This window comes from Cinclus cinclus, chromosome Z (assembly GCF_963662255.1).
Source record: "Cinclus cinclus chromosome Z, bCinCin1.1, whole genome shotgun sequence".
In the NCBI taxonomy this organism is placed as follows: domain Eukaryota; kingdom Metazoa; phylum Chordata; class Aves; order Passeriformes; family Cinclidae; genus Cinclus; species Cinclus cinclus.
The window spans coordinates 77,419,638-77,445,410 of record NC_085084.1 but is presented as its reverse complement, the minus strand read 5'-3'; the positions used below and the strand labels follow the sequence as shown (position 1 = coordinate 77,445,410).

The 25,773-nt window shown below is 38.1% G+C and overlaps 1 protein-coding gene across 1 annotated transcript in view; it reads right to left on the bottom strand.

Annotated features, from left to right (window-relative positions):
* The window catches only part of UBAP2 (ubiquitin associated protein 2), a 148,735-nt gene that overhangs the window by 82,398 nt on the left and 40,564 nt on the right, over positions 1-25,773 (bottom strand). The window contains exons 7-17 of the mRNA XM_062514000.1: positions 22,854-22,908; positions 21,604-21,707; positions 15,368-15,420; positions 10,267-10,334; positions 9,024-9,213; positions 8,158-8,371; positions 6,440-6,711; positions 5,301-5,473; positions 4,022-4,229; positions 2,807-2,846; positions 96-279 (exon numbers count right to left, since the gene is read on the bottom strand). Coding sequence (XP_062369984.1) covers positions 96-279; positions 2,807-2,846; positions 4,022-4,229; positions 5,301-5,473; positions 6,440-6,711; positions 8,158-8,371; positions 9,024-9,213; positions 10,267-10,334; positions 15,368-15,420; positions 21,604-21,707; positions 22,854-22,908 — 1,561 coding nt within the window. The remainder of the gene's footprint in view (positions 1-95; positions 280-2,806; positions 2,847-4,021; positions 4,230-5,300; positions 5,474-6,439; positions 6,712-8,157; positions 8,372-9,023; positions 9,214-10,266; positions 10,335-15,367; positions 15,421-21,603; positions 21,708-22,853; positions 22,909-25,773) is intronic.

Genomic DNA, 25,773 nt, shown 5'->3' with positions numbered 1-25,773 from the left:
TGGACCCCTGGTGTTTGACAGCCACATATGGAACCACACTTACACCTGTCCTATCCCCAAACTGACCCCCTCAGTTTATCACAACTCTACTATACCTGCTCAGCTGGGAGAGTGAGCTGCTGGCCAGATCACTGGACTGAGGCAAATTGGCCAATGCCACCACGTGCTGTGATGCTGAAGGCAGAAGCGAGGCTGTGGTGGACACCACACTGGGCAGAGAACCAGATGAAGGTAGTGAGGGGGTAGGCTCTGTCTTGGGTGCTGCAACTGATGAAGTAGCTGCAACAAGTTAAAAAGAGGCATTCAAATGAAAATTCCAGCATATTTGATGTCCCAGCCCAGATGGTAGGAACACAATAGCATTTTCCTCTTGGTCTGTAAAAATCTGACCATTAACAACTGGTTAACCACATCAAGCAATTTGGCTAAGAAGGAAAACTCAAACACAACTGAAACTACCATTTTTTTCCCTTTAAGATCTCTACTTATAATAAATTTACAATTATCACTGCTACACAGGTAGCAAACAACCATCTTCTGCACTTCACCTGCCACTATATGGATTACTAACTTACACTCACAAGTAATTCTAAAATTCCTTCCTTTTGGTTCAGCAAACACAAGTAATTTCTGCATTTTCAAGGCATTATACAACTCTAGTTTCACCAACAGCTCTGTTTCTTTATTCAGACCTACAAATATATTCACACCCCTTTAGGGATCAAGACTGAGATTGCTGGAGTACAGGGGTAGATGCTGACTTTCAGTCAAAAGTGTACTGCAGCAGAATGAAAGGCCAGAATTGAGCACAGTATTAAGCATTTTTTATGGCTAAGGTGTTGTCAAATATTGACTCATTTTACTTAGATAATGAAGTGTTAGGCTTTATCTTACACTTTTCAGGCTACACAGTTTAAAACTTGTTTATAATATCACTATACTGTAATAAAGATGCTTAAAAATTCTACTGTCCAACATGATTCCCAGCTGTTTCACTTATTTCTTCTACAAAAGTAACAAAGAATTAGAGACACTCATTCACCAATCAAATTTGGAAGAGCTGAGCCCTGCCTTCTGTTCACACAACACACCAGGGAACACTACTCAGTGGATCATCACTAACTTGTAATGCATGTGAAGACACTTTTAGACTGGTCACCAGAAAAAAGTCAAATACACACTTGGAAGTTACTTATTATCATTTGTTCACTTTATTGATTTGATTTCCTAGCTAAATGATCAAAGTCAAGTTGTTGGGTTGCAATGCACACAGGAAACAAGAGATCCTGGCCATGGCAGTAAGTATGGCCTCTTAGAGAAGGAAATCCAAGTGACAAACATGGTTATGAAGGCAGCAAGTATATCACCTAACAACTCCTGGTAAAACTCATATAAAAAAGGAGTAAATAACATTTAAAACTCTCAATCTATTAAGAGCAAGATTCCCATCTTGAATTAAAAGTAGACATCCTTAACACAAGGGACAGAATCACCATCTTAAGACCCCCAACAAGCTGCCTGAATGCAATGTGCAAGACAGAAAACCAGAAGAGAAGTAGGATAGTCAGAAGTAAAAAAAACATCAGTCGTACTTCAAATTAAGGACATAAGAAGCTCGAGATCTGGATATTAAAGAAGAAATAGCAAAGAGAACAGATGAACAACTAAGAACATTATAGCACATACAGAAGGGAAGAAGTACTTGTTAAATTTAAGATAAATTCAAAACCATTTGAATGTATAAAACAGACTCAATGGAAGAAGAAAACAAATGTTCTCAAAGGAGAACTGGTTTAGAAGAGACTAGAAGAGTACAGATTACAAAAATACTAGAAATTCTCAATCTTTGTTTTCTGTAGAAAAAAAGGACAGGTTCTGTAGTCAATTTCATAAATTATTAACTCTCTACACTACACTACAGAAGTTGTCATGTTGAAAAGGTGTCTCTGCATACATCAATCTTTTACTTAGCAACTCTTGAAGCATATTCACTCCTGCTCCTTTAAATTAAAATTGGCACTAACAAAAAAAAAAAAAAAAAAAACAAAACACTGTCCCACTACCTGCAGATTTAAAAGGAGGTTAGACCTAAAATTGAGGTCAGAATTCTGAAAGACATTAATTCACACTGCTGTCCTTGAAAACTGCCACAGAGCAGCACAAAGACCAGAAGAGTGAATACTGTACTTGAATTATTTAAACTTCAAGTAGAGAGCTGCAGGCCTGCTACATGTCTATGCTACACTAGAAATGGGCCAAGATGAAGAAACTAATACCTATACCAGAGTCAATACTGAGGTATTGTTTGCAAGGTATCAAGAAACTCAGAACAGGAATGTGTCTCTCACCTTTATTCCCCACAGGTTTCTAACACAACAGAGATATAACCATAAGAGGTGCACTCAAAGAAGGTGACTTCATTTCACTACAGCTAAATGCTACTTGCAGCTTCTCAACTCAGAACTGGAAGATCTGCTAAAAAATTTAATATTTAATTTTTAATTTTTATTTTATATTAAATAATTCTGGCAGGTAAATTTAAAAAGACCAGCAGTAAAGCAGCTTCACTAATTCTAAGGCTGTTTAGGTTTGTAGACTTAATAGACCTGCCTTCATATTTCAATTGTAGTCAAGAAGCCAGGAGATTTTTATGCATGCACAAATAATGTCAAATAGGTCAGCCATAAATTAGTAATGGAGAACAATATAAAACCTTAAACCCAATGTCATTGCTACACTTGTGTGCACAGCAAATAGCAAGGAACAAACAGAAAGTCCTGTGCTCAACCAAGCTTTGAAAACTTACTGTCAAGTGTTGCCTGTGTCCTAACACCACTGTGCCCATTCTGTAAACAAAGAAGAAATGGATTAATAGATCATCTTAGAGGTATATTAAATGTTCAGACTGAATCACACATCGAACATGCTTCATGCAAAGTTCTGTATCCATACTAAATTGAACAACAAGACAGAAAATTAAATTTTTACTGCCTTTAAAATAACTACATCATAAGTTGTCTCAAGTGCAAGGTATCCTGAACACAAAGAAACCCATACACTGCCCATAATACACCCATCAGCAGCAGACCTTCCCATGTACTGTATATAACAAACTTCAGGTTCACACCAATATGAAAGAAGGAATTGCATTAACATATAGGAAATGGTTGTGCTTTTGATCTAATGTAACTCACAATTTTAACTATCCAAGTTACACAGACGCCAATTTTTTTCCATTGAAAGATAAGACTTGAGAAGCACCAGTTGTTTTTTGGATAACGCTGGAGTACAGAAGTGGATAGTCTATGCTTGATCCTCACCAGTACATACGAGCTAGTGCAGAAGACAAGTGTGACTGAGCCAACACATAACAAAGGCCAGAAGTAAATAAACTTACAAACTCTCACAAGTTCCTAATACATTTAATAAACTCAGTTCTTTTAAAACAAACCTACATTCCATATACAAAGAGAGCAGGTGCGTCTGAATCTCCTAAGAGATTCTTTGTCCTATATTACACCTCTCCTTTTGTTTATTAAAATAACATATAAAACTAAGTCCCACTCGTTTTTAAATACAACTGAAAAGTAATGCTGGAGGGGCCAAAAAAAAAAAAAAAAGTGGGATCCATTTGCTAGGTGCCATATAAATTTAGTAGATAATATGCCTTTGTATAAAAACTGTCAAGTTATGGCAAAATACCATAACTAATATTTACGTACAGAGACAGTTCCTTAGCTCCAGAGAAGGAAACTCAAGTAGAATTTTAAGTGTTACTAAAAAAAAGGTCAAAAGACAATTTAAGATGTCGAAACCCACAAAATCAGAGGCTCTTATATCCCAAATACAGTATTACCAAAAATGACTGTACACCAGGGAAAGCAAAAACAAGTAAGAGGATGAGCCTGGGAACCAAAACAGCCACTTAGCTTGGTTAAAGCAATAATGTATCAGGGAATACAAACCAACACAGGTAAGAATATTCCCCCTTTTCAAGCTCCAGTTTCTGTGATGAACTCACCGTAACTGCAACAGCAGTTGGTTCAGACGGAGCCATGGAGCTTTGGTACGCTATCCTGCTATGCACAGAAGTCTGGTCATAGGAGGAAGTTGTTACTGGGCTAGTGCTCTGGGATGAGCTGGTCAGACTGGAAGAGCTGATGGCAGAGGTTGTGTAGGTGGAGTCCTGTACTGTATTGGATATTGGCAAAGAGGTATTCAAAGGATCACTGGAAAATAAAAAATATTTATCATTTTGGTAAGTATTTCAAGTATCTTTGTTAGAATATCAGCTCCTATATAGCTATCTACAACTACCTTAAACACGCAGAAAAATCTACACTATTTAGATTAGAAAATCTAAGGATGTAAAAAAAAATTACTAAATTGCTTTGGCCCTCACTAATCACTACTTCAAAACATCAGCTGCACTAAGAACCATTCACCTTCCCCATGCCATCAAGACAAGAATTTACAAACAAGCACTTTTCAGTCATGTTATTTCCACCTTTTCCAAGGCTAAATTAATGATCATAGTCTTTCTTTTTTAAACAAGCAGAATTGATAAAGTCCAGTATATGATGAATAACCACAATAAGATTCTTTTTATACTAGAATGAATTATGCAAAAAGCTAAAAAATACTTAAAACATGCAGGAATATTTTATTTTCCAGTTAGCTTAAATATCATGTTTAAAACTAGAAGTTACATGAAAGTTCATTTTTATTAATATTCCTGAATTAACTTCAGGAAGCTTTTTACTGATGTCAATTTTTCAATTAGTATGGAATTAAAAATGGTTTACTGGTACACTGGCATTTATCATTGGCTATTTTAGCATTTCAGTAAAAGCTTCTCCATACAGAAAGCTACATAGCTTCTTTCCTCATTTTCTCATCCTGCAGGAGAATCAGATCTGTAACTGGTGACAATCTACTAACACCCATATATGGTACAAAGGTCAACTCTGCTGGATCAGACAGAGAAAAATATGGGTAGTGAAGAACAAACCCCCAAAACACTTCAAAATCAGGTCAATTTGATGTGAGAAAGAAAATCTATAAAGGATAGCTTATTAAATGTTATTTATATTCATGGCATCTCCAGTTTCGCATCTATCCATCCAGGGATATTGTGATTATCATTACAGACGAAATTTATCATTTAAGACACAGTCCACCGAAAACAAGCCATAGTATTTTTCTCTCTCATTACATTGTAACCCTGTCTTGATGTTTTTGGCACAAACTTGACCCCCTTCAAGAACACCTGAGAATGCAGGAGGGCAACTCACACATACTTTACAGATTTTGAATATAAGCTATTGTTGGTCGCCTGGCTGGTACTCTCACTGCTTGAAGTTGATCCAAATTCTGGGATTGCAGGCTCTGATCCAAACTCAAGAGCTCCAAACTGAACATTTAACCCTGTCATGTCTGCTGATCCAGGCATCTCCACAGCAGAGGCAGGAATCTTAAAGGAAGAAAAAAAGCTGTAATTCCTTTGTATGCATCTGCGACCTGAAATTAATCCACTGATTCTGCTCTAATCCAGAGCTGAAGGACTAAACCATATTATTCCACAATAACAAAGTATCATCTGTCTACATCCCTCCCCCATCCTCCAATACTCATATTGTGGCTACTAACTCAATCTAAAATTCACTAAGCAACAGCCATTTTCCATACAGAGCAACCAGCTACGTGCTTGCAAAAGATATCACTACAAGATTTTGGACCTAATAACTATCCAGCTTAGTATTTCCTGCTTCATTAATAAGAAACACACCAAGGTCTTTGCTCTCCTCCTCTCTAGCAATTTATATAAAATATATAACAAATCAAATCATAGAATTATTTAGGTTGGACAAGAACATTAAGATCAAATCCAACTATTAAAGCCAGCACTACCAAACAATATCTCCAAGCACCATGTCTTCACATCTTTTAAACAGTTCCAGGGATGGTAACTCTGTCACTTACCTGGCCTGCCTTCTCTAGTGATTGATAACCCCCTCAGTAGACAATTTTTCCTAATATCCAACCTAAATCTTCTCCAGTACAACTTGAGGCTGTTTTGTCACTCTTGGAAGAAGAGACCAACCTCCACCTGGCTAAACCCTCATTTCTAGAGAGTGATCAGGTTTCCCCTGAGCCTCCCCTTCTCCAGGCTGAGCCCCCGTAGCTCGCTCAGGTGCTCCTCAGACCTGTGCACCAGACCTTCCCCAGCTCTGTTCCCTTCTCTGGACACGCTCCAGCTCCTCAACACTGTCCTTGTGTGAGTGACCCAGAAATGAACACAGGATTTGAGGTGCAGCCTCACCAGTGCCCTGTACAGGGGGGACAGTCACTGCTCTGGTCCTGCAGACCATGCCACTGCTGACACAAATTTTTGTGGTTTTTATGTTTACTAACAACAAGCCACCACTGAATTACTCACCTTGGATGCTGGAGTTATCCTCCTTTTTGGTGGTTTGATCTGTTTCTGCTGGGTTTGATGAACAGTCACTGCCTGGTTATCCATAGAGATAGTGGGGAGCTGTAATATTTTGCTGACAGTTGTAGAGTTGTCTACTGGTGATGGCTCTCGGAGTTTTACCTGGGAGGAAGACGACTCCAGCCCAGGAGGAGGAACAGGAACCACCTGCATTTGTTGCTGCCGCTGGGTCAGCTGGCTCAGAACAGGAGATGGCTCAGGCTGGGATTTAAAGTCTGGTCAGTGTTGGGAAAAAGAGATATCAAAATTAAAGCATTGAACTCTACTCTTCACAGTTCTACTCTTTATGCAAGAATCTGGGTGATGTGTAGTAGTTATGATTATACAAAATTTGCAAGTCTTTTCAGACATCACAGGCGCTTCATAGGATCATTACCACTGTAACACTAATAAGGACAATTGGCACATCTTCCTACTTTAAATAAACAGCTGTGGCCAAGTATTATTTGGTATTTTTTCCCAAAAATATGATAACAAACCTATCTACACAGCCACAATATTACCACACACATGAATCCTCAAAAAGTGCTACGTATTATTTTAATCAAACACTCCAAGTTTCACTGCAATTAACTCTGCTGATATAATGTGATTACTTCCAAGGGGTTAAGTTTCTGCAAGTTAGAGGTATTATGACTTCGGGTTCCCTTACACTGCAAAGAGGAAGATAAGAAAAAATAGAAAGTCTTCTATCATCTCATAATAGCTGAGAGTCAAAGAGAAGTTGGACATGAACAGGTTTTTTCCCCAGTCTTCCCTTTCATAGTTTTCAGATGCTGAAAGCCATGAAGTGACCTAAAGCACTGGTCAACCACCACAGAGACTTCCAGCATTTCCACTATGAAGGGGTTTTTATTCAGTTGGTGAAGTCCATTAGAAAGCATTAAAATGCACAATTTTTTTTTATTTTTTTTTTTTTAGAATTTCTACATGTCAAACATAGTAATTGCTACCAATGGCTGCTTATCTACACAAACATACATACACACACACCAGAGACAAGAGCTATTGTTTTCACAGTGAGGATACTGCTAGGAACAACACTGCAGAAAATAAGTTTCTGTCATTCTCACTGTTGCTACTAATTTTACTCAACTGCATAAAAATTCATACAATTATAAATATACAAAATAAGTAACCTGAATCATTCACGGCACACAAGGGAAAGAATGCTGAGGTGTGATGTGCATTATGAAAAAATTACATAGTACTCATTCAAAATTCATGTAATGATTAGAAGAGAAACTCTGGGAAAAAGAAATTCAAAATACAAGTACACAACTTTACACTCAGCTAAAAGCACCATAGCTACAATGAAAATAAGCATTTTCCAGCCTTTGTTAAAAACAGTCACCAATGAAGTTCCATATAAATATTCAAGCACACTAAAATATGTCATTACCTGGAAGGCTCAATAACTTTAAAGATGTAATGACATTTATGGATAGGCTTAAGCTTAACAAAACTTTATTATATACTCATGATGTGTATTACCAGCAAATAAATGTAACACTTAAAATGTTGTAAGTAATTGTATTACTAGGATTAAATTCTTTAGAAAAAGCCTTTCATTAAAGTAATTTTAAATTATCATTTGCATTAAGAAATCTTACTGGCTAATATAGAGAGAAAGAGAGAAGAAGCTGTGGAAAAGCACTTACCAAACTGACTGAGGACTGAGGATTGAGTACTAGGTGGCTTTAGATCCCAGGATGATGCAGGAACTGTGCTAGTGGTGGCAGAACTGCTATTGGTTTGTTGAGAGGTAAACTGACCCAATCCTGGTGATTTCAATTGGTCCAAGATTTGGGAACCAGTAGAGTTTGCCAATTTAGAGGATCTGAGCTCACCAAAGCCAGAACAAAGAACTGCCGTCTACCAAAAGACAAAAAAGAAGATGAGAAGGAGTGGAGTTAGTACTCTAACTAACTAAACATAATCATAGTGTCAATGTCTACAGCTGCTAACCAGCAGCAGCTAAAATCTTTTCATACCTAGATTACTAACAAATTACCAGTAAAAGCTTTCACTACTCTAACCACAGTAATACTAACTCACTTGAACCCATGCATCATAAAATATCATAGATTTACTAATAGTTGGACTGATTTTTAGAGAATTAACACCTTATCTCACACTCTAAAAACTGACGCAGAAATAGACATGCTTTTACAAGAAGCAATTGAATATATGCTTGGAAATAGCTTTCTGGCCTCAAACTTTTAACTACAAATTATTTTATTCTACATCAGAAAGCAATAAGCACATCTGCTCTCTAATCAAAAATGATATAACTACATCATGTAAACACAGAGATAAGTAACCAGCAAAATGAAAAAAACCAATTTTTTTTTTGAGGGGGAAGGAAGGGACAAAAGGAAAGAATGATATTCTTAATTTTCAGCTTTTTCAATGAATACCAAATACCATTCAATGATCAGCACTGGAAAAGCAGTTTAACCTGAAATATATACTCCTGAACAACATTCAGAAAACATAATATTTAGAAAGTGGTAGATAGTTTTACCAAACTTTGAGGAGAATAAGAGTTTACAGCACTGGAGCTGCCTGTTCCTGATGCCATCTGGGTGCTGTGCTGAGAATTTGTGAATACTAAGGCTTGGCCAAAGGTCTGCTGCTGGGGAGACTCAAATGAGTTGCTTTCTGTCTCTTGGGTAGATGTCACTGGCTTTTGAAGCAGTGTCACCAAATCAATGCTGTAAGACAAAGTGAAATTCGGCTGGAAGGAACACAGTGATTAAACTTCACTGACACTGAGGAAAGCACTAATAATACTAAAGCTGCCATCCCAGTAACAAAGTTATTACTGATTACCAGTATTTTCAAGTGGTTTTTTGTCTGTCACACAAAAGAAAGAGAAGGGAGGTTTTTGTCAGCAAGTAACAAACACAAAACTCCACCCCAATTTAAATAGATGAACTAAAACATTTTCTAACATAATTTGAGGGACATCCACTGGAAGAACAGAACAAAAACATATGAATATACAACCTTTAAGAAAGAAAAATATAAACTACCATCTGACACCATGCAAATCACATCCATATTTTATGGAAAATTTTGCTGCAGTACAGCAGAATCAGGACATTTGGGACATTAGCCTATTAATTTTTCAGATCTCATGCTATCCAACTACTGAAGCCTTTATCAATAAACTTTAACATGGTCTCCAGGAACATGAGACTAATGGAGGAAGCTGATTCCACAAGATCACCAGCAAGGCATATGACAACAAAGGCAAGCAAAGGAAGGCAGCAACTGACATATTTCTGGTTCTTGACCTTAACCCTCTATCAAGAGTAAAGGCTTGTGAAGTTCACCAGGGAATTCACCTTTTTGCCAACGCAAGCATTCATTTAACACATTTGTCAAAACACTACATTCTGAATACTTTCTGCATCTATAAAGGTAGGTTTTCCATTTTCTGGACACTAAAGCTGGAGTTTCCTTTTCAACAGCAAAAATTTTTCTTCCCAGCTACTCTTCTTCCTGCATGTAAGCAGTCCTGATGCAGAAAATGTGTTATGCTCACACATTTGTTAAGTTTGTCTCCACTTTCACAGTCAAAAATATGTGATTCAGGAACTCACAGAAACAACAATTTGCAAGCCAGGCTTTTTTCAATTTTGACACGAGTTTGATGAATCTCTGACAGAGATTTTGTTCAGCATTTTATCTATGCAAGCTACCATTGCTTAATCATGGAGAAGGTTTTTAAAGTATAGGGAAAACATGGAAGAAGATCTTACCTTTGCCCAGGAGTCACATGATTTTCAGTTGGAACAGAAGACGCAGTGAAGACTTTTGTTTCAGAAAGCTGAAAAAAAGAGATGGGGGAAGAGTTTTATACGCTCACACTTCCCTCCTGCAACATCTGCAGAAATTCCATTTTGGTCACGCACTTTCAAGATAAAAGTAAAATCAAACTACCATTATAAACAACTACTGTGAAGCTCTGCTTAAAAAGACAAACACATGTAGCCAAACTTCAGTAAAATCTTCTCCACAGAATCAAGTACCTATTTAATTAGAGGGCTGGGTTAGGAAATCTGACCTACTGAAAACACTCACTAGCATAGAACAGTATACCAATGTAACTGCATCAGCTTGGGAAAGAGTTTAACTTAAATACACTGAATTTACTGAATACAGTAGAAAGCAATTAATGTGACAGCCATTCTTCCATCAATGTGAAGACAATTTATGACACTATAGAGCAACTCTGATAAATCTTGTTGCACAAGGGTAACAAATTGCACTGCTCCCACTTATTCCATGTATCTTTGCATCTGACATTTCAGCTGCCACCACCAGCAGAGGAAGATAAGTACAGGTAAGTACAGTTAACCAGCATTCATGGTTCCTTCTCAGCAGCTCTGTTAGAAGAGGCAGTAAGGTCTTTAACTGAGTGCTCTAACTGCAGGAGCTCGGAAACAGTAACAAAATGAGGGCCATGCTGACACTCAAGTAACAAGTCAGACCACCCACAGAGGAAAGTGGCATTGTTTTCACCATGCTGTTACAATACAGAGAGATACTTGCGCAGGCACCTGGGAAAGTGGAGCTGCTTGGGACTTGGGAGGAAAAGAAGGGGTGCTTTTTGCCGTGTGGTTGAGTTTTTTAATACTTTTTCTTGTTCAGAAAGTAGTAGTTGAACAACTACAACTTACTAGGGCTAATTGGTTTCTATTAACAGAAGTACTTGCAAACCAGAATAGGTCTTAAGCCAGTACAGGTTAACTTTAGGAAGGCAGAGATATGCATGTATAATGTTTGCATTTTAAATGTAATTTTCACAAAATCACCCTTAATTCCTTTGGTAGCCTTGTCTTTGAACACCTTCAGAACGTGCCATTTGATACAGCTCTTCTAGGAAATGACACATTTATAATTGCATACGTTTCTAGCAGTCCAGTTTAAAGGACATCATGGACACAAGCCAATTTCATTTGCCATCCCAAAGGCACCTCTACTGAGAGCATGTGTATTCCTGAACATGGACATCTCATAGGGATCTCCTATGAAACACTCTTGATTTAAGAAAGGCACAGAAGGGCTGACTGGGAGCAAATCATCACTCAGAGGCAGAGTAGAGAGATTTCACATACTCTCTCCAGCACCCTCTTGCAAGGCGCACATGAGGCCATGAAGAAATTGGTGCTACTACAGTTCCTCCCTCCATTTCTTGCCCTTCCCTTGCTGCCAACACACTTTAATCCCTCATTTCTGGATCACTTGTCCTGAGATTAATGCTGACAGCCCACAGCTGTGTATTGACTCTGTACTGACCAAAACAAAGAAAGAACATTCTGCTTAAGTACATTTCAGTTAAAAAGGCTGTTCCCTCCATTGTTGAGCACTTTCCCCATCACATGTTTTATTTTAGCAATGCATACTGTACTTTCTGGGGTATTATGATACTCCTGCATTACATGGCACAAGGTCAGCTAATGGCACAAGCAGCATTCTATGGTCTGTAATCCCTTAGTTAATATTAAATTCTTTGTAATGCCAACAGTTTCTTATACTCACATAACCCAGGTAAAGACTACCCATGGACAAACACCAATGAACCCCAAAAATTAAGCAAATTAAGGACACTGAGATGTTTGTGACAATGCAAATGCACTATTGATGTGTGAGAGTAAATACTCTCTACAGATGAACCAGCATGGAAACAAAAGTCTCTGGCTACCAGCTCAGTTACATTCAGGTTTACACTACAGCCTGTGGCAAACTCACTGCCACAAGGTCCAACCAAGCACTTAATTCAGGACTCTGCAGGGATTATGGCATTTGTCAAAACATGTAGTTTGAGCTGCGGCAGCTGAAAAGTTTTATTGCATGGATGTATTTATTATTTCTCACAAGTAACATTTTCAGCTCCCAATCAAGCCATTATGCTTGCTGCACACTACACTCACAAATCTTTCACTGAGGCTCTGGCATTTTCCCAGAACTGAACGAATGGTTGTGAGCCATTTGTCGGTGTTGGCTTCACAGGGGTATGTCCTCCATCTGCAGTGAAATGCTCGCGCTTTCCAGCTCCTGTTCCTATGATAAAATCATTCTCCAATCACCAAACAGACAACACACTTGCAACTAGCTATCAGCTCCCAAAGGAGTATAGGAATAAGGAGGAGAAGAGGAAAATATACTCCAGCATCCTCACAGAAACTCAACATCAACAAATCAGAAATAAAAAAACCCCTAAACTTATTACTGCTTTGGTATGACACAGTGAAAGTAAAGAAATTAAAATAACTACTCATGCTGCTTCCTGGTAAAGAAACCACTGCTACATACTTTTGTTTAGCTTCCCTTTTTCTAAAAAGGTGTTGCAGTAGTTTCAAATAAAAACTACTACTACCAACACTGTACAGAAAATGTTTGCCATCATCCACTTTCTGGCAATTTGTATTTATTCTATTTGTCTCCTTTGGAATAGTTTCTGTAGTTAAACTTCACTTTATTTAGCCAGGAGGGCTTTTAAGAGCAAAAATCCAGAGCCAACTGAAGTACCTCAGTATTTGTCTAGTACTTCATTGTTCATGTCCTGAGTATCCCTTTAACAAAATACAACCTCCTATTTTCACTGCAAGCAGTTTCCATTCTTTTTAATAGCACCTTGACAACCTATTATACTTGCTCAATATTCACTGCAAAAGATAAGGACCAGACAGGACTATTAGGTCACAAAGACCTAATTCTTCTTGGGTCAATGTTAAATTTCACTCACTTGCTCAGAACTTATATTTGACTAGAGAACACCACATTTAAACAGAAATTCTCTTTAGAAAAACACCTTGTCTTTCCCTGCAGACAGCAAGTATATCAGGTTTCTTGGTTCTTTTAATCAACAGTCATACCACTAGAACTGTTTATTACACACTTAAATGCATGGATGAATCTTCCAGACACAAGTCCATACTACACCTTTGCTAGACTAAAACCAGAGTCCATCATATGCTCCTAAAGTAACCCTTTTAGATTCTCTAAATCAAAATCTCCCTTTCCCAAGGATCTTTGATCAGACATTTCCAGCTATTATAATTTTTCATCTGTAAAACCAATGAGAAATTGGATTTGATACTTAAGAATCAAGTTCAGCAGCATCCACATACAGAAACATAACTCAAGAGTGAATAAGAGATGGGGAAGAGTACCAACAGCCAAAAAAAAATACAAACAGGAGCTTTTCTGATACCACATCAGCTCATGCTTAGCTGTTCTTTTTTCATCATCCACTACAATCCTGAAAACTTTTGACCTGCTGCTTGCCAGACACCAGGCCCTTTTTCTGAAGCTGTGCCTTTATTCCTATAAAATAAATTGATACTTGGCTATATTAAAGTATTTTTCATTGGAACAGGTCAAATCTTGCAGAGGTCCAAATCTCACTGCATGACTGGTTTACTTTCAATTGTTATTCCAATACTTTTTGTATTTCACAAACATTTTATTAAGCAATTATTTTAGTTTTACTTCCCAATCATTGATCAAGGCACTATATGATATCTGGCCCTGGACTGGGGGGGACTAATAGCCCTCTTACTAAAGCCCACATTCAATAGAAGTCCTTCTGTAACAGATTTGCCAAAATTTGCAATATCAATTCCAATACACTAATATGTTTTGTGGTAGAATGAAATTATTTTTAGAACAAATGCTATAATGTGTTTTTCCTATTTTTTTTGGTGCATGTTTTAGGCTAATGTATCTGCATCTTGACATATCATTCACTCTTTCTGAATATTAGCAGACAAAAAAACTTTCTTCTAGGTTATAGGGATATTTCCAGCATCCAAAATTAATAAAAATGAACAATGGGCTAGAGATTTCAAAAATAATTTGCAAGTTATTCAGGTCTAGTAACTAATTAAAACAAATTATACCCCTAGTCAGGGATAGAACACCTCAACACCCTTCCCATATGACAAATGCTGTATTGTACCAGCATCAAACAGGGGTGAGAAGATCCCATAAACTTCCACAATTCTTAGCCCTTAGTTCACTTCTAGCACATACTGAAGAAACTGAGGACAGATTTAAAATATGTCAGCTTTTGATGACATTAACTGATACAGAAAACCTAAGAATTTAAGAGTTTCTTTCAATTTTTTCAGAAGATACATCCCTGTCATTAAGTAAGGATGAAGTCTCCCTATCAGTTACATGAAACATTCATGCATTTCCAGGAATAAAACTGACATTTCACCTTTCAGCAGGAGGCAAAAGAGAGGACTTATATAACTTTTTGTTGCGTCCCCTGCCCAGTTGTCGGGCAGGGGGAAGTTACAAGGTTTGTGAGTGCTGGCCTTTCAGGTGCTTTGCTTCTCACAGAAACCTGTAGTTTCCAGCCGGCATAAAAAGACTGGGAGAGCAGCTCAGACTTTTCCCACAGGCTTTATTATCGTCTGTGAAGGGGTCAGGTAACAAATCCAAAGATGGGGGATCACACATGTAATTTTATAGGGTTTGGGGGGATCACAAGTAAACCAATGGAAAACAGGGTTAACACATTTTGGCCAACTACATTATCTTTCTTTCTTTGGGACAACCAATTATAAAGAACCAAACCTAACCAATAATATTCTAAAAAGATAAGAAGAGCTTGCATTTTTCTAACATGAGTCATTCTAAGGAAGTAGTTTTTCTTATCTCAAAGGAGGTTCCAGGGGGCTGTCGCAGGACTGTCTGCAGAGGGATTCATCTCCTCTACATACTTATTTTCACTCTTCTGAAAATAAACTTGGAATAATGGGTTATTTCAAATATTTGTTTTTGAAAACAACACAAACTCTGAAGAGAATAAATAATCAATTGGTATATCCAACCAGTTGCACTTACATCCTCATTCCAGTCATCTGCTGTCCATTCTTCTATTGAGTTTTTCCATGCTCCTATTATAATAGGGGAAAGAAAGGAAACAGGTACAAGTTAAAGCACAACATTGTGTTTCAATCCTTCTGCTTTACAAGCAATCCTGTTTTCATTATCAATGGAACACAGAGTAAGGAGATGGAGGCTGGAAACATATTTGAAAACATGGTTGGAAGCTCTAGGAAACTGGCCTGCAGAATTAAAACTTTGGGAAGGAAACACCACTACTCTTCCATCCCCCCTGCCCTTAATTTCTGATTTCAGCAATTTCTTAGCCACTGTGGTACTGGACTTAATTTGCATGAATGCACATCTGCAACCAGTGATTAATCCCAAACACTGGAAGAACTTCTTCCTATGAGTACAACAACTGTGAGAGGTTACTCAACCCTCCCCCAGGATGCCCTAGTTTCATGCATAAATTCATACAGAACAAAACAGAACCACAACACCTGCTCCAATACCCACAATCCTACTTTAAACACATTCAATTTCAAGACCCAAGCTATGCCTGTGGAAACTACTTTCCAACCTGTTAACTCACTCTTCAGAGTAGAACAATTCCTTCCCCTGAGAGAACAACTTATTTTAGAACATAAATAATTCTTACTATGGTAGTAGGACAGTCTTTAGATTTCCCCTGTAGCTAAAGAACATTTCCTGTAACTTGTGGAAGAGTGGATTTGGCAAATACTGGAGTATAGTGCAGCATGCAGAAATTGGAAAACCACAGAAAACAATTCTATGGAAGCAAAAACCCAGGTACAGCAGGTACAGACATGCAAAAGCAATAAAGGGACTGAAGGCCTTGACTACCACCAGCAGTATGGGGAAAGTTATCCCAACAACAACCAGAGCCTTTGTGTAAACTGTGCAACCACAAGCAAGGAGAACACCAAAAGGTAGTGCCATCAGCACCTTGGATCAAATACAAAAGCAAAAGGACTGCTGCTTTAGTAGTCTCACTTAACCAGGAACTGTCTGGGACACATTAATCCACAAAAAGCCCCCCAAAGACAGCATCCAAGCCACCTGGTACTAATGCCAGCACTGTATTGGTGATTCCTCTGGACGCCTGTGAGACTGCAGAGGGTTTTGGCAGAGGAGGGTCGAGCAGTGCCAGTCCTGTCAGGCAAACAGGCTGACATGAAGGCTACATACAGTGGGGGGAAGAGATGGGGACTATACCTTGGAATCCAAAACTTTTTGGCAGGTCCTGAGCAAGGTAACATGCGCTCTGCGTGGGCTGTGTGGAGCAATAGAGTTGCCTGAAACATCTCATGCTCACATTTTAACAAACGGCCCCTAACCAGGGCTGATGTTCTACAAATAACTATACTCTGTAATAAAACTAGTACAGTGCCTCAAATTTCTAGAGGAATCCACACGTTTCTACAGAAATTTTGAAAAGGAGGAAAAGCCCAATGAGCAGCAGATTTTAGAGGAACAGTTGATTTCCTTTCCCTTCCCCTGACAAGCACAGAATCCCTTCCCTTAGTATTTCTTCTTTGAAGAAGAAATCGAAGTATTTGCCCTGCTTGTATTTGTCTCCCACAAGCCAGTGCCAAGGCCTGTCTAGAAGACAAGCCTTGCACTGACACCGGAATACTAAAATAGAGCTTGGAGTCTGATAAAATAAACACCAGAAGAGTTCAGATACATCAAGTCAGACTCTCGATTATTTTCCACCACCTTTGGGAGATCAAAACTGTTTGGAATAATACTTGTGATGCTTTTCTGACATTCAGTGTAGACAACTATCTGTTGTTCCCTCTTATAAAAGTAGTTCTGAGGGTTTAATCTTTTAAATACTGTGTACAGCCTTTTATCCTTTTATTAGTTTACCCCAGCTGCCAAGTTTACTAGTGTAATTTACTAACATTCTTCCTTCCCAATTCAATCCTTCCACTCTGTTATTACAGTATTCCTCTCTGCACTAAATCAAGTTTTCTAATGTCTTCCTCCTATTGAAGGGCTTTCTAAGTCAGATCTTGCCACAGGCACATCAATTTTTTAGTCCAAAATCCACCTTGGCATTACTGCAACTCATGCATCCTCTTCCCAATCTTTCCCCCAAGGCTTGCAAAGCATCACAATTCAAGAGTTTCCTGTTTTCCATCAAAATTATGCTTTGTGTTTTCAAGGACCCTTGTCATACAAGCTTCAACCTAGACAGTTATTTGTTACTCTTTCCTCTTTGTAACAAGTTCAGTTTTAGAAAGCTATCAAGCCAATAAAAAGAGAATACACCTTCTGATGAGTCTTCAGCTATGTTCCCCAATTCTCCTCTCTTCCTGTCACACTACTTGATCTTTTACTTTGAATAATCATTGATTTTAGCCCCAAAATAAATTTGACTTGGTCTATGCCAAGCTTATGTACTACTTCTTTCCTTCTGGATTTGCGTTCTTGAAAGACTTGAAGGTTTCCTCAATTTTTTTTTAAAAAATTCTTTTCCTTAAAAAGACTTGAAGGTTTCCTTTTACAGCAGATATTGAGAAAAAAAACTGAACACAAAACTGCCAAAAAACAAAGACCCAAGCACCAGCCTCCTTGTACCTTCCTAGGAACACAACTTCCCTCTTGAAAGTTATTCTATCTTTTTTTTTTTAATTTCTTATCATTCTGTAGTTTCAGAGTAATTAAAAGCTGTTCATACCTAAGATAACAAAGGAAGTATTTCCATGAAACTTACGAAACCCTATCAAAGTAGACATGTGAGTAAATTACTAGAACAAAAAGCCGTTTTTACAACCAACTTTGAGAAGTGAGCACCTCCAATACAATTTATGCATAAGAACTGCTGTGATTTGCACTCATTTTCTCCCACTGCCCTGTACATTACAAAAAGGGTAAGAGAGGAATTACGCTGCTCATGTTTATTTGCTTTTGGAGGAGGATTGGTAATTTTGTTTCTCTTCATGTGTCCCTTCTCTTTGCCTTTCATCTGTACATTATTTCTATATAAAATAGGATGCCGAAAATTAATGCTGTATTATTTGGAATACAATTAGACTTAAACATTATGAACCATTAAAGACTTGCCCTTCAGTCTGTATTTCAGACAACACTAAGACTGTACCTTCACAGAACCAGCTAGCTTTTCTACTGGATTACACAATGGTACACCTAGAAACACTGTTCAAGTTACCATGAGGCCTCTGGTACCTGCAACAATTCAGGGCATGAGGTTCTAGAGCACTTTCAGAGTACACATGACAGAAACTACATTTTGGAAACAAATACAGTATTTATTTTTAATGAAAATACTCATTTCCCCAGCACTAGCAAAAGGAAGAAATACTTAGTAAATAACTCAGAATGTCACAAAGAGTTTATATTTGCATGATGTCTTCAGAAAACATTTTGATTAGCAAAGATCTCATTTCTCTAGGCAGTTACCCAGTTATCTCCTCTTAAATGTAACTGCAGATGAAAAGACACTAGTTTTCCAAGTAGATAGCATGCGCCAATATTGCTTACCTTCTCTTTAGATGAAATAAGAAATGGGACTGAGTAATGAGGAATAAAGAGAGGGATTTCCTTCCTGTACTTACTGTATAAAATCTTACCTGACATCTATAAAGCCCATTGCAAGCTTTATAGCTTTCCATCCACATATAATTCCCACATTCAAAATTTTAGTTAACTCCCCAGTGGGAGCTTAACTGGGTCACTGATTTGTAATTAACAAAAGAGCACTAAATTTAGGGGAGAAAATGTGAAAATTAATATTTGGGATTAAAAAGTCAAATCAGACTCAACTTTATGCCACCTACTTCCAACCCCATACCTTGTCTTCCACTGTCCCTGGCTTCTGTACTGCTTCCATATTGCTTCCCAACAGTCTCTTCTGCTGTAAATTTACCACCCCAACTGCAGTTTCCTCTAAAAACCCTTAAGATGCTTTCCATGACAAGGCTGAAAGTGTTACCCACTTGGACAAAACTGATGATTCAATTTTAAAGCCTATTCTTTCTGAAGCGATTCCTTTCAGCCCAGAGACTTCTTTCAGACATTCCTAGAGCTTGTCTAAAATAGCAAGAACGTAGAAGAAAGCGTTCTTTAGAGAGACATTTCTGCTTTGTCACTTATAGTGCCTTTTTCATTTGAGAGTAAATTAAGATTAGCAACAAACAGGTACTTAACACCCAACAAGAACATTCGCATTTAACTAATTAACTTTAATTTTCCACCAACCAAGTAATTCTGCAGAAACTGCCTTACAATGACACGCACTCATTCATACCTCAAAGATTCATTAATCTGATAAGGCAAGGGAAAACTCACAAATGCCTTCTCACACCTTCTTCCTACAATGCTTCCAAATTTCTGTGCGTGCCTTAAGCCATGTTATTGAAGTCCGGTGTGGTTGTTGGTGACATGTGCACAACAAAAATGTGCTTGGCATCCAAACAGAAATTCCACACATCAAAACTCTGAATTTCCACCATTCTGGCAGCAGCACACCTCTCACAGTGACACATTCATACTGTTATAGAGGGATCTGTTTACCCACACAAGCTACTCTTTTTCCTAGGCAGATTTTTTCCATTACTGAACATTACTGAAGGAGACGCCTACAAGGACAGAGGCTGCTATAACAGAAGGCACATGGAAGCTACTCTGACTTAGCAAGGAGGGTCTCAGAACACTTGAGTTCATTTCCAAAGCAGAGCACAAGTCATACATAGCAACACCCTTACAGCTGCAATCACTAGTAACAAACCAGTGATTCTCTGCCTCTGGTCCAATCTCCTAGCACCTTTCTTGCAGATCTTTACTTAGAAACCTTACAGTTTCTGCAACACTTGTGATAACATACGCTATCCCTCACTAACAGGTAGAAAATAACAACATAAGAATCCCCAAAGGAATTTTTAAGACATTAGGTATCTTCCTTATTTGAAAAACTAATGTGAGTGAATACAAAAGGCGTATTTCTGTTTGTGCTACAGCACCATGTAATTTAAAAAGTTATTTCTTAGAGAAATGCCATATTTGGCAAGAATGCTCCATTAACAACCACTGACACACTCAAAGACAATCTTCCACATTGGTTTAGAAGACAGCTGCTTAATAAGCCTCCCTAAATGTTGAGCCTGCTGTTGTTGTCTTCTCTGGAAAGTAAGTAGCTTGTAAGACATTAAAAAAGCTGCATCTCAAGCAGTTCACAGCAGAGCTCAACAGAGCACACTCTGCCCTTCAGGATCAGTTTCCACACTTGATACCAGAGTAGATGAAAAATCACCTGAGTAGGCTTCACCAATGAAGAGATGAGAAGAGTAACCCATTGCTGCAGTTAAAAAGATATTCACTCAATCGCTCCCAAGTGAGGACAAAAACATACATGACTTTTGCCATTCTAACACAAGTTTCCGTTGCCTTCATCTCCTGTCACAGAACACAGCAGCAAGGTATCTTATTTTTCCCATCACAAATAAGCAGGCCACCTCCTCATTTCTGAATTACCATGAGACCACTGGCATATGGCTCTTTTCCAAACTACGTCAGTCTCTTGGCTTTAACTCGAAGTGTGTACTTCTCACTTGAAACTTCATAAAGAAACACATCTGCCTCAATCTTCAGAGAGGTCAACGGCTTTTTGGCTTCAATTCAAGTGCCTACTTGTGCTTTAGTTAGCAATTTTTCTCTTCAAAAGTTGCAGATCTTGGAACTCTCCTCCATCCAGAGATTCACATCCTTACATTTCTGCACTGTGCAGCTGGGGCTTCCAAAGTCATCCCAGTGTCACTGAGTGAATTCATACTTGTAAACTTTTTATTTTCTTTTTCTTCTTAGACATTCACACCCTATAGCATAAAGCCTGTGGACCAATCAATTCTATGAGGACTTATGCTCCTTAACTACATTAGGTTGACATCTTAAGCAGTATTAAGGTATCTAAACAGTTCTTTACATACAAGGTTCTTTCAGTGACTCTTCTAATTCCTTTGTCTCTCAAGAGTTTGTTAGTACTGTAATAAAAGAATTGCAAAGTGCCTCCCTTCATTCTCACCAGAGAGACACACTCAGGCTCTGAACATCAGCAGCAGTTAAACGTAAAAATCACATAATATCTGTGTCACAAGAGATGCATACAAATTTTCCAGAAGTTAATTGAGCACTAACAGAACTGTTATTTTAGCTGCAATTTGCTACAGGTCTTCATTCCAATCTTTCCACTTCTTGAAGCATCTTACCAGTTCCATCATCTGCATCATTCTGACCAGTCTCCCAGATCTCTGACTTTGTCCCAAAGCCATCAGTGGCAGAAGTCTCCGTATAGTCTGCAGGATTAAATGTCCTAGAGTTTTGAAAGTTAAGAAATGGAAGAGAACACATGGGTCATTGAGTGAGCACAAGTGTCATAATTTTAGCTGAAGTTGTCTTAGATTTAACGTCTTGATTTCCACATAAGTTATCTTGACAGATTTTAGTTTCAAAAAAAAAAAAAATTCTTCTATGAGCAGACAGATAAAAAGGGAGAAAAGAGAAAAAAGTGAAGAGACTGGTAGACAAAATTCTTGCAGAAAAACTGAACCAAATTAATTCCTGAAAAAACAGTTAACAGCATCCCTATTCCTCCCAGTGTTATAAAGCATTAGATCATACATATAACGGTAAGACTCTCTCAACTGGTAAGTTTTTCAGCAGGTGGCTGACTGATAAGTGACCAGTATCATGTCCTTTCAGAGCTCCACTAAGATTATTTCAAAGTGCTCTGCTGACACCAGTGACAAAATACACAGATGCAGCTAAAAGGTGAAAAAGCATTATTGAAGAAAAACCTCTTTTCAGTTCATCATCTGCAAGTATGAACAAGAAGAATTATTAGAGAAGTAGCATAAGACGCCATCATGACGTAACTGTTGTTGCATTTAGTGTCACTAAAGGCAAACTCAGAGTGAAAGTAGCAGAGGCTACATTTCTATAAACCAAGTTATTCCAACAAAATTGAGAGCAAACTTTTAAGCTGCTGAGGAACTTCTTCTGGATCTGCTTTAAGGTCCATATGAGTCCAAACAGCTAAAGCATGAAACCTCAAACAGAAGAAAGATTGGAATTGCCACTTTCCAGTGTTATATGTTCATTGCACATTCTATGTTACACTGAAATAAATCTGTTTAAATTTATCTAAGATTATATGTAGCACACAACTTCCAGACTCCAAGGCACTACATGGCTGCTAATGACAGCAGATACGGCTCTCCAAGTTTGAGATATTAACACTGAGTAGGCATACATTAGGATTCTACAGGTGTGCCTAGTTAGAAACACTAATTTAAGACAAAAATATTCCATTCATTATCTAAGAGATTTCTCCATTTTTTGTATCCATATTGATTTAGCAAACATACAGCAATATGCATACATACAGTGGCAACATCATCAATTAATATTGCCACTGAGTTTGATCCTTGCCAAAATCTGTGCTCTGCATGTATCTTACCCCATGCCTTGGGCTGAAAACCTCCCCGCTCCTCTCCCTCTGCCACGTCCAAACCCTAGGAGAGAAAACACCATTTAACAGCAACAGCAGAGGAGCCACCAGTCACTAGTCTGTCACATTAAAGAATGCCACAGTTGAACAAAACTACCACAGTTGAAGTTAAATACAATTTAATTCCCAAATTCCCACACAGAATTTGCTTCCCTAACACACTCAAATAAGCCTTGATTCATCTAAGACCACGCATTTCAGTTGGATCTGCAATTATTTGCCGTCTTTTCTGTGGCTTACAAAGTAGCTCCAAATGCATTACCTAAAGATTCATCACAAACACTGCTATTGCCAGCTTAGACATTGCTCAGAATTTTGTCTCTACTGTCTCATTCTTGCCTAAGATGCTCTAGAATCCCAGCCTCCCCGAGAATCCTTATCTCTTAAGCAATTCTCTGCCACTCTTTATCTGTGAGGAAAAAGTTGGAATACTCAATTTGTTTCCTTCTCTGACTCAGACCACGTGTTCACCCTCCAGTTCTTTTGCCAATCTCTGATGACACATTCCTTCCGCTTCACCGTTCATTACAGTTGCTGCTAGGAAAACACCCAAATCAAATAACTCAATTTCTTTGTTATCATCCACTAAAATATTAATTTGTTTTAACAAAAACAAGTATTTATTTTCTCAAATTTTGCTTACCAGCCTTAGTTTATGAGCTTCTTGATACACCAAATAGCTTAATTTTTGCACATTGTATATTGTCAACAAGGTATGAAAATGTTTGTGTTATGCAAGAATATATAAAGCAAATGTCTACAAAAAATGTTACCAACTATTTCTTGTATGTAATATATTTCTGCATAATTTCCTTCCCCACCTTTTTATGGGTTTTATGTAAGGCTTATCCAGTTTGTTTGGGTTTTTTTTGAGGAAGGGTAAGAATATTATTTTGTGTTACAAGAACAGAAGGAAGGTCAAGAGCTGCACTCAGAGAACAAAACTAGGCTTATTTTAATGACAAAATTATACGGTAATTATAACTCACCAACAACTGCAAGTTTGCCAGAGCACATGAAAATTATAATCCTAAATCACCAAAACACTAATGTCCATAGATCAGAATTACCCATGACAGGCTGTCCAAAGCTGGGTAAGAATTACTCCTTACTTTCAGAAGACCATCCAAAATGATCAAGAGCAGTACTTCCAGAACAAGGTAACACCAGCTTAACACTACTTTTAATGACTTTCTGTTGCCTGTTTTCACCACTAATTCTTCCTCTTACCCCAGTTTACTGCTGAAGTGTTAAAACACATTTCTGGACCTACTTTTTCAAGACTCCTTAGAAGCATCAAAGTAGAGGAAAGATTCCCATCCAGCAACACACGGTATTTTGTTGGGACAAGAACATAGAATAGCTTAAGTCTGGCACTGACCAGCTCTGTTATCTCTGCATTTTTTTCCCCTCTTTGATCTCTTTTCACAACTGCTTGGAGAGAAGGCAGACATAGGATAGGAAAGAAGCAACAACCTGGCAACCTGGCATTTGCCAAACTTCTTCACCGAGCCCATGTGCTTTTTACCATAAACAGTGCCCCAAACCCCACTGTACCCAGCTGCCTCCAACTCGGCCACTGAACCTTGTTGCTCAGCCTACCTACTCTACTGCTGTCCTCTGCCAAAGTCAGAGCACTCTGGATTACCTTTCTGTCCAGTAAGTTTCTTTAAGAGAAGAAGCAGCTACACAAGTTTACCTGAGGACATGGTAGGGGCCATCACGTAATAAAATTATTTTCAACTGCTATCAATAGAGCATTAAACACCATTTAAGGAAATTGTGCAGAAGCAAGATCAACAGTTTTCTGACAGCCTGAGGTACAAGCCCAAGTGGGAGCTATGAAACACAAAAACAGTCAACCAGAAACAGTTTTGAGTGAGACAGACATCAGGTACAGAGAGATAACTGAAATAGCTGTCATAAAAGAAGAAATTGATTTTAGAAGAGGAGGTAAGTCACCCCAGTAACCCAATTGCAAAAGCCTGAAGGAACAACCTTAGCACACTAAAGAGAAGATGATGTTTTAACAAACCAGGCATACATAAGATACATTCCCATAGTGGGCAATAAACTACTGACCAAAAACGTCAATAAGCAACAGTTTTAGAAATTGCTAAAGAGAAAAAATGCTGCTATTGAAGTTTCATGCAGTCTTACACTACTAGCCAGCAAGGCATTTTTTATACCAGACCACTCTGAAAGATAATTCTGAACTTGAATTTCAAGTGGATTACTTTAACTTCCTAATGCTGTGTCTATGCTTTCTGTCAAAACTGGAATTAAGTTTCACCAAAAATGAAAAAAAACTTTCTAATGAAGGCAAAAGGGAGTACCAAACCAAAATACTAAATCCAAAGTTAAAAAACACATGAAAAATTATGGGACAGTGAATGCTCACCACTGCAATACCACCTAACTCAAGGCATAAAGACCTCATACATCATGGTGACTAGTGCAAGATGCCAGTGGAAAGGGCTAATATTCTCTTTGACACAACCAGATCACTAATATATCCTTAAATTCTCATGCAAAGAAAGCTACTTCTCTCAGCTGTCAAAACTTTAAAATGGCCTTAAAACAGAAGTTACAGTCTTTTAAGACAGTCACAAAACAACTGCAAATGCCCACAGGGCATCAACAAACTCTTTATGCTTTTTAACAGTGACTAAAAGATCAGTGAGCAAATGAAGCTTTCAAAATTCACAGCCGGAACTCAAAATACTGAGCATGCAATCCCATAGTAATTTAAACACATTTAAATTAGAACTACTACAATTGTGGTCTTCTTCACCAGCGATCACAAGCTTTGCTCTTTTGTGCACTTACGGTTTTGGAATTTTCCTTGAGTGAACATCAAACAACTACC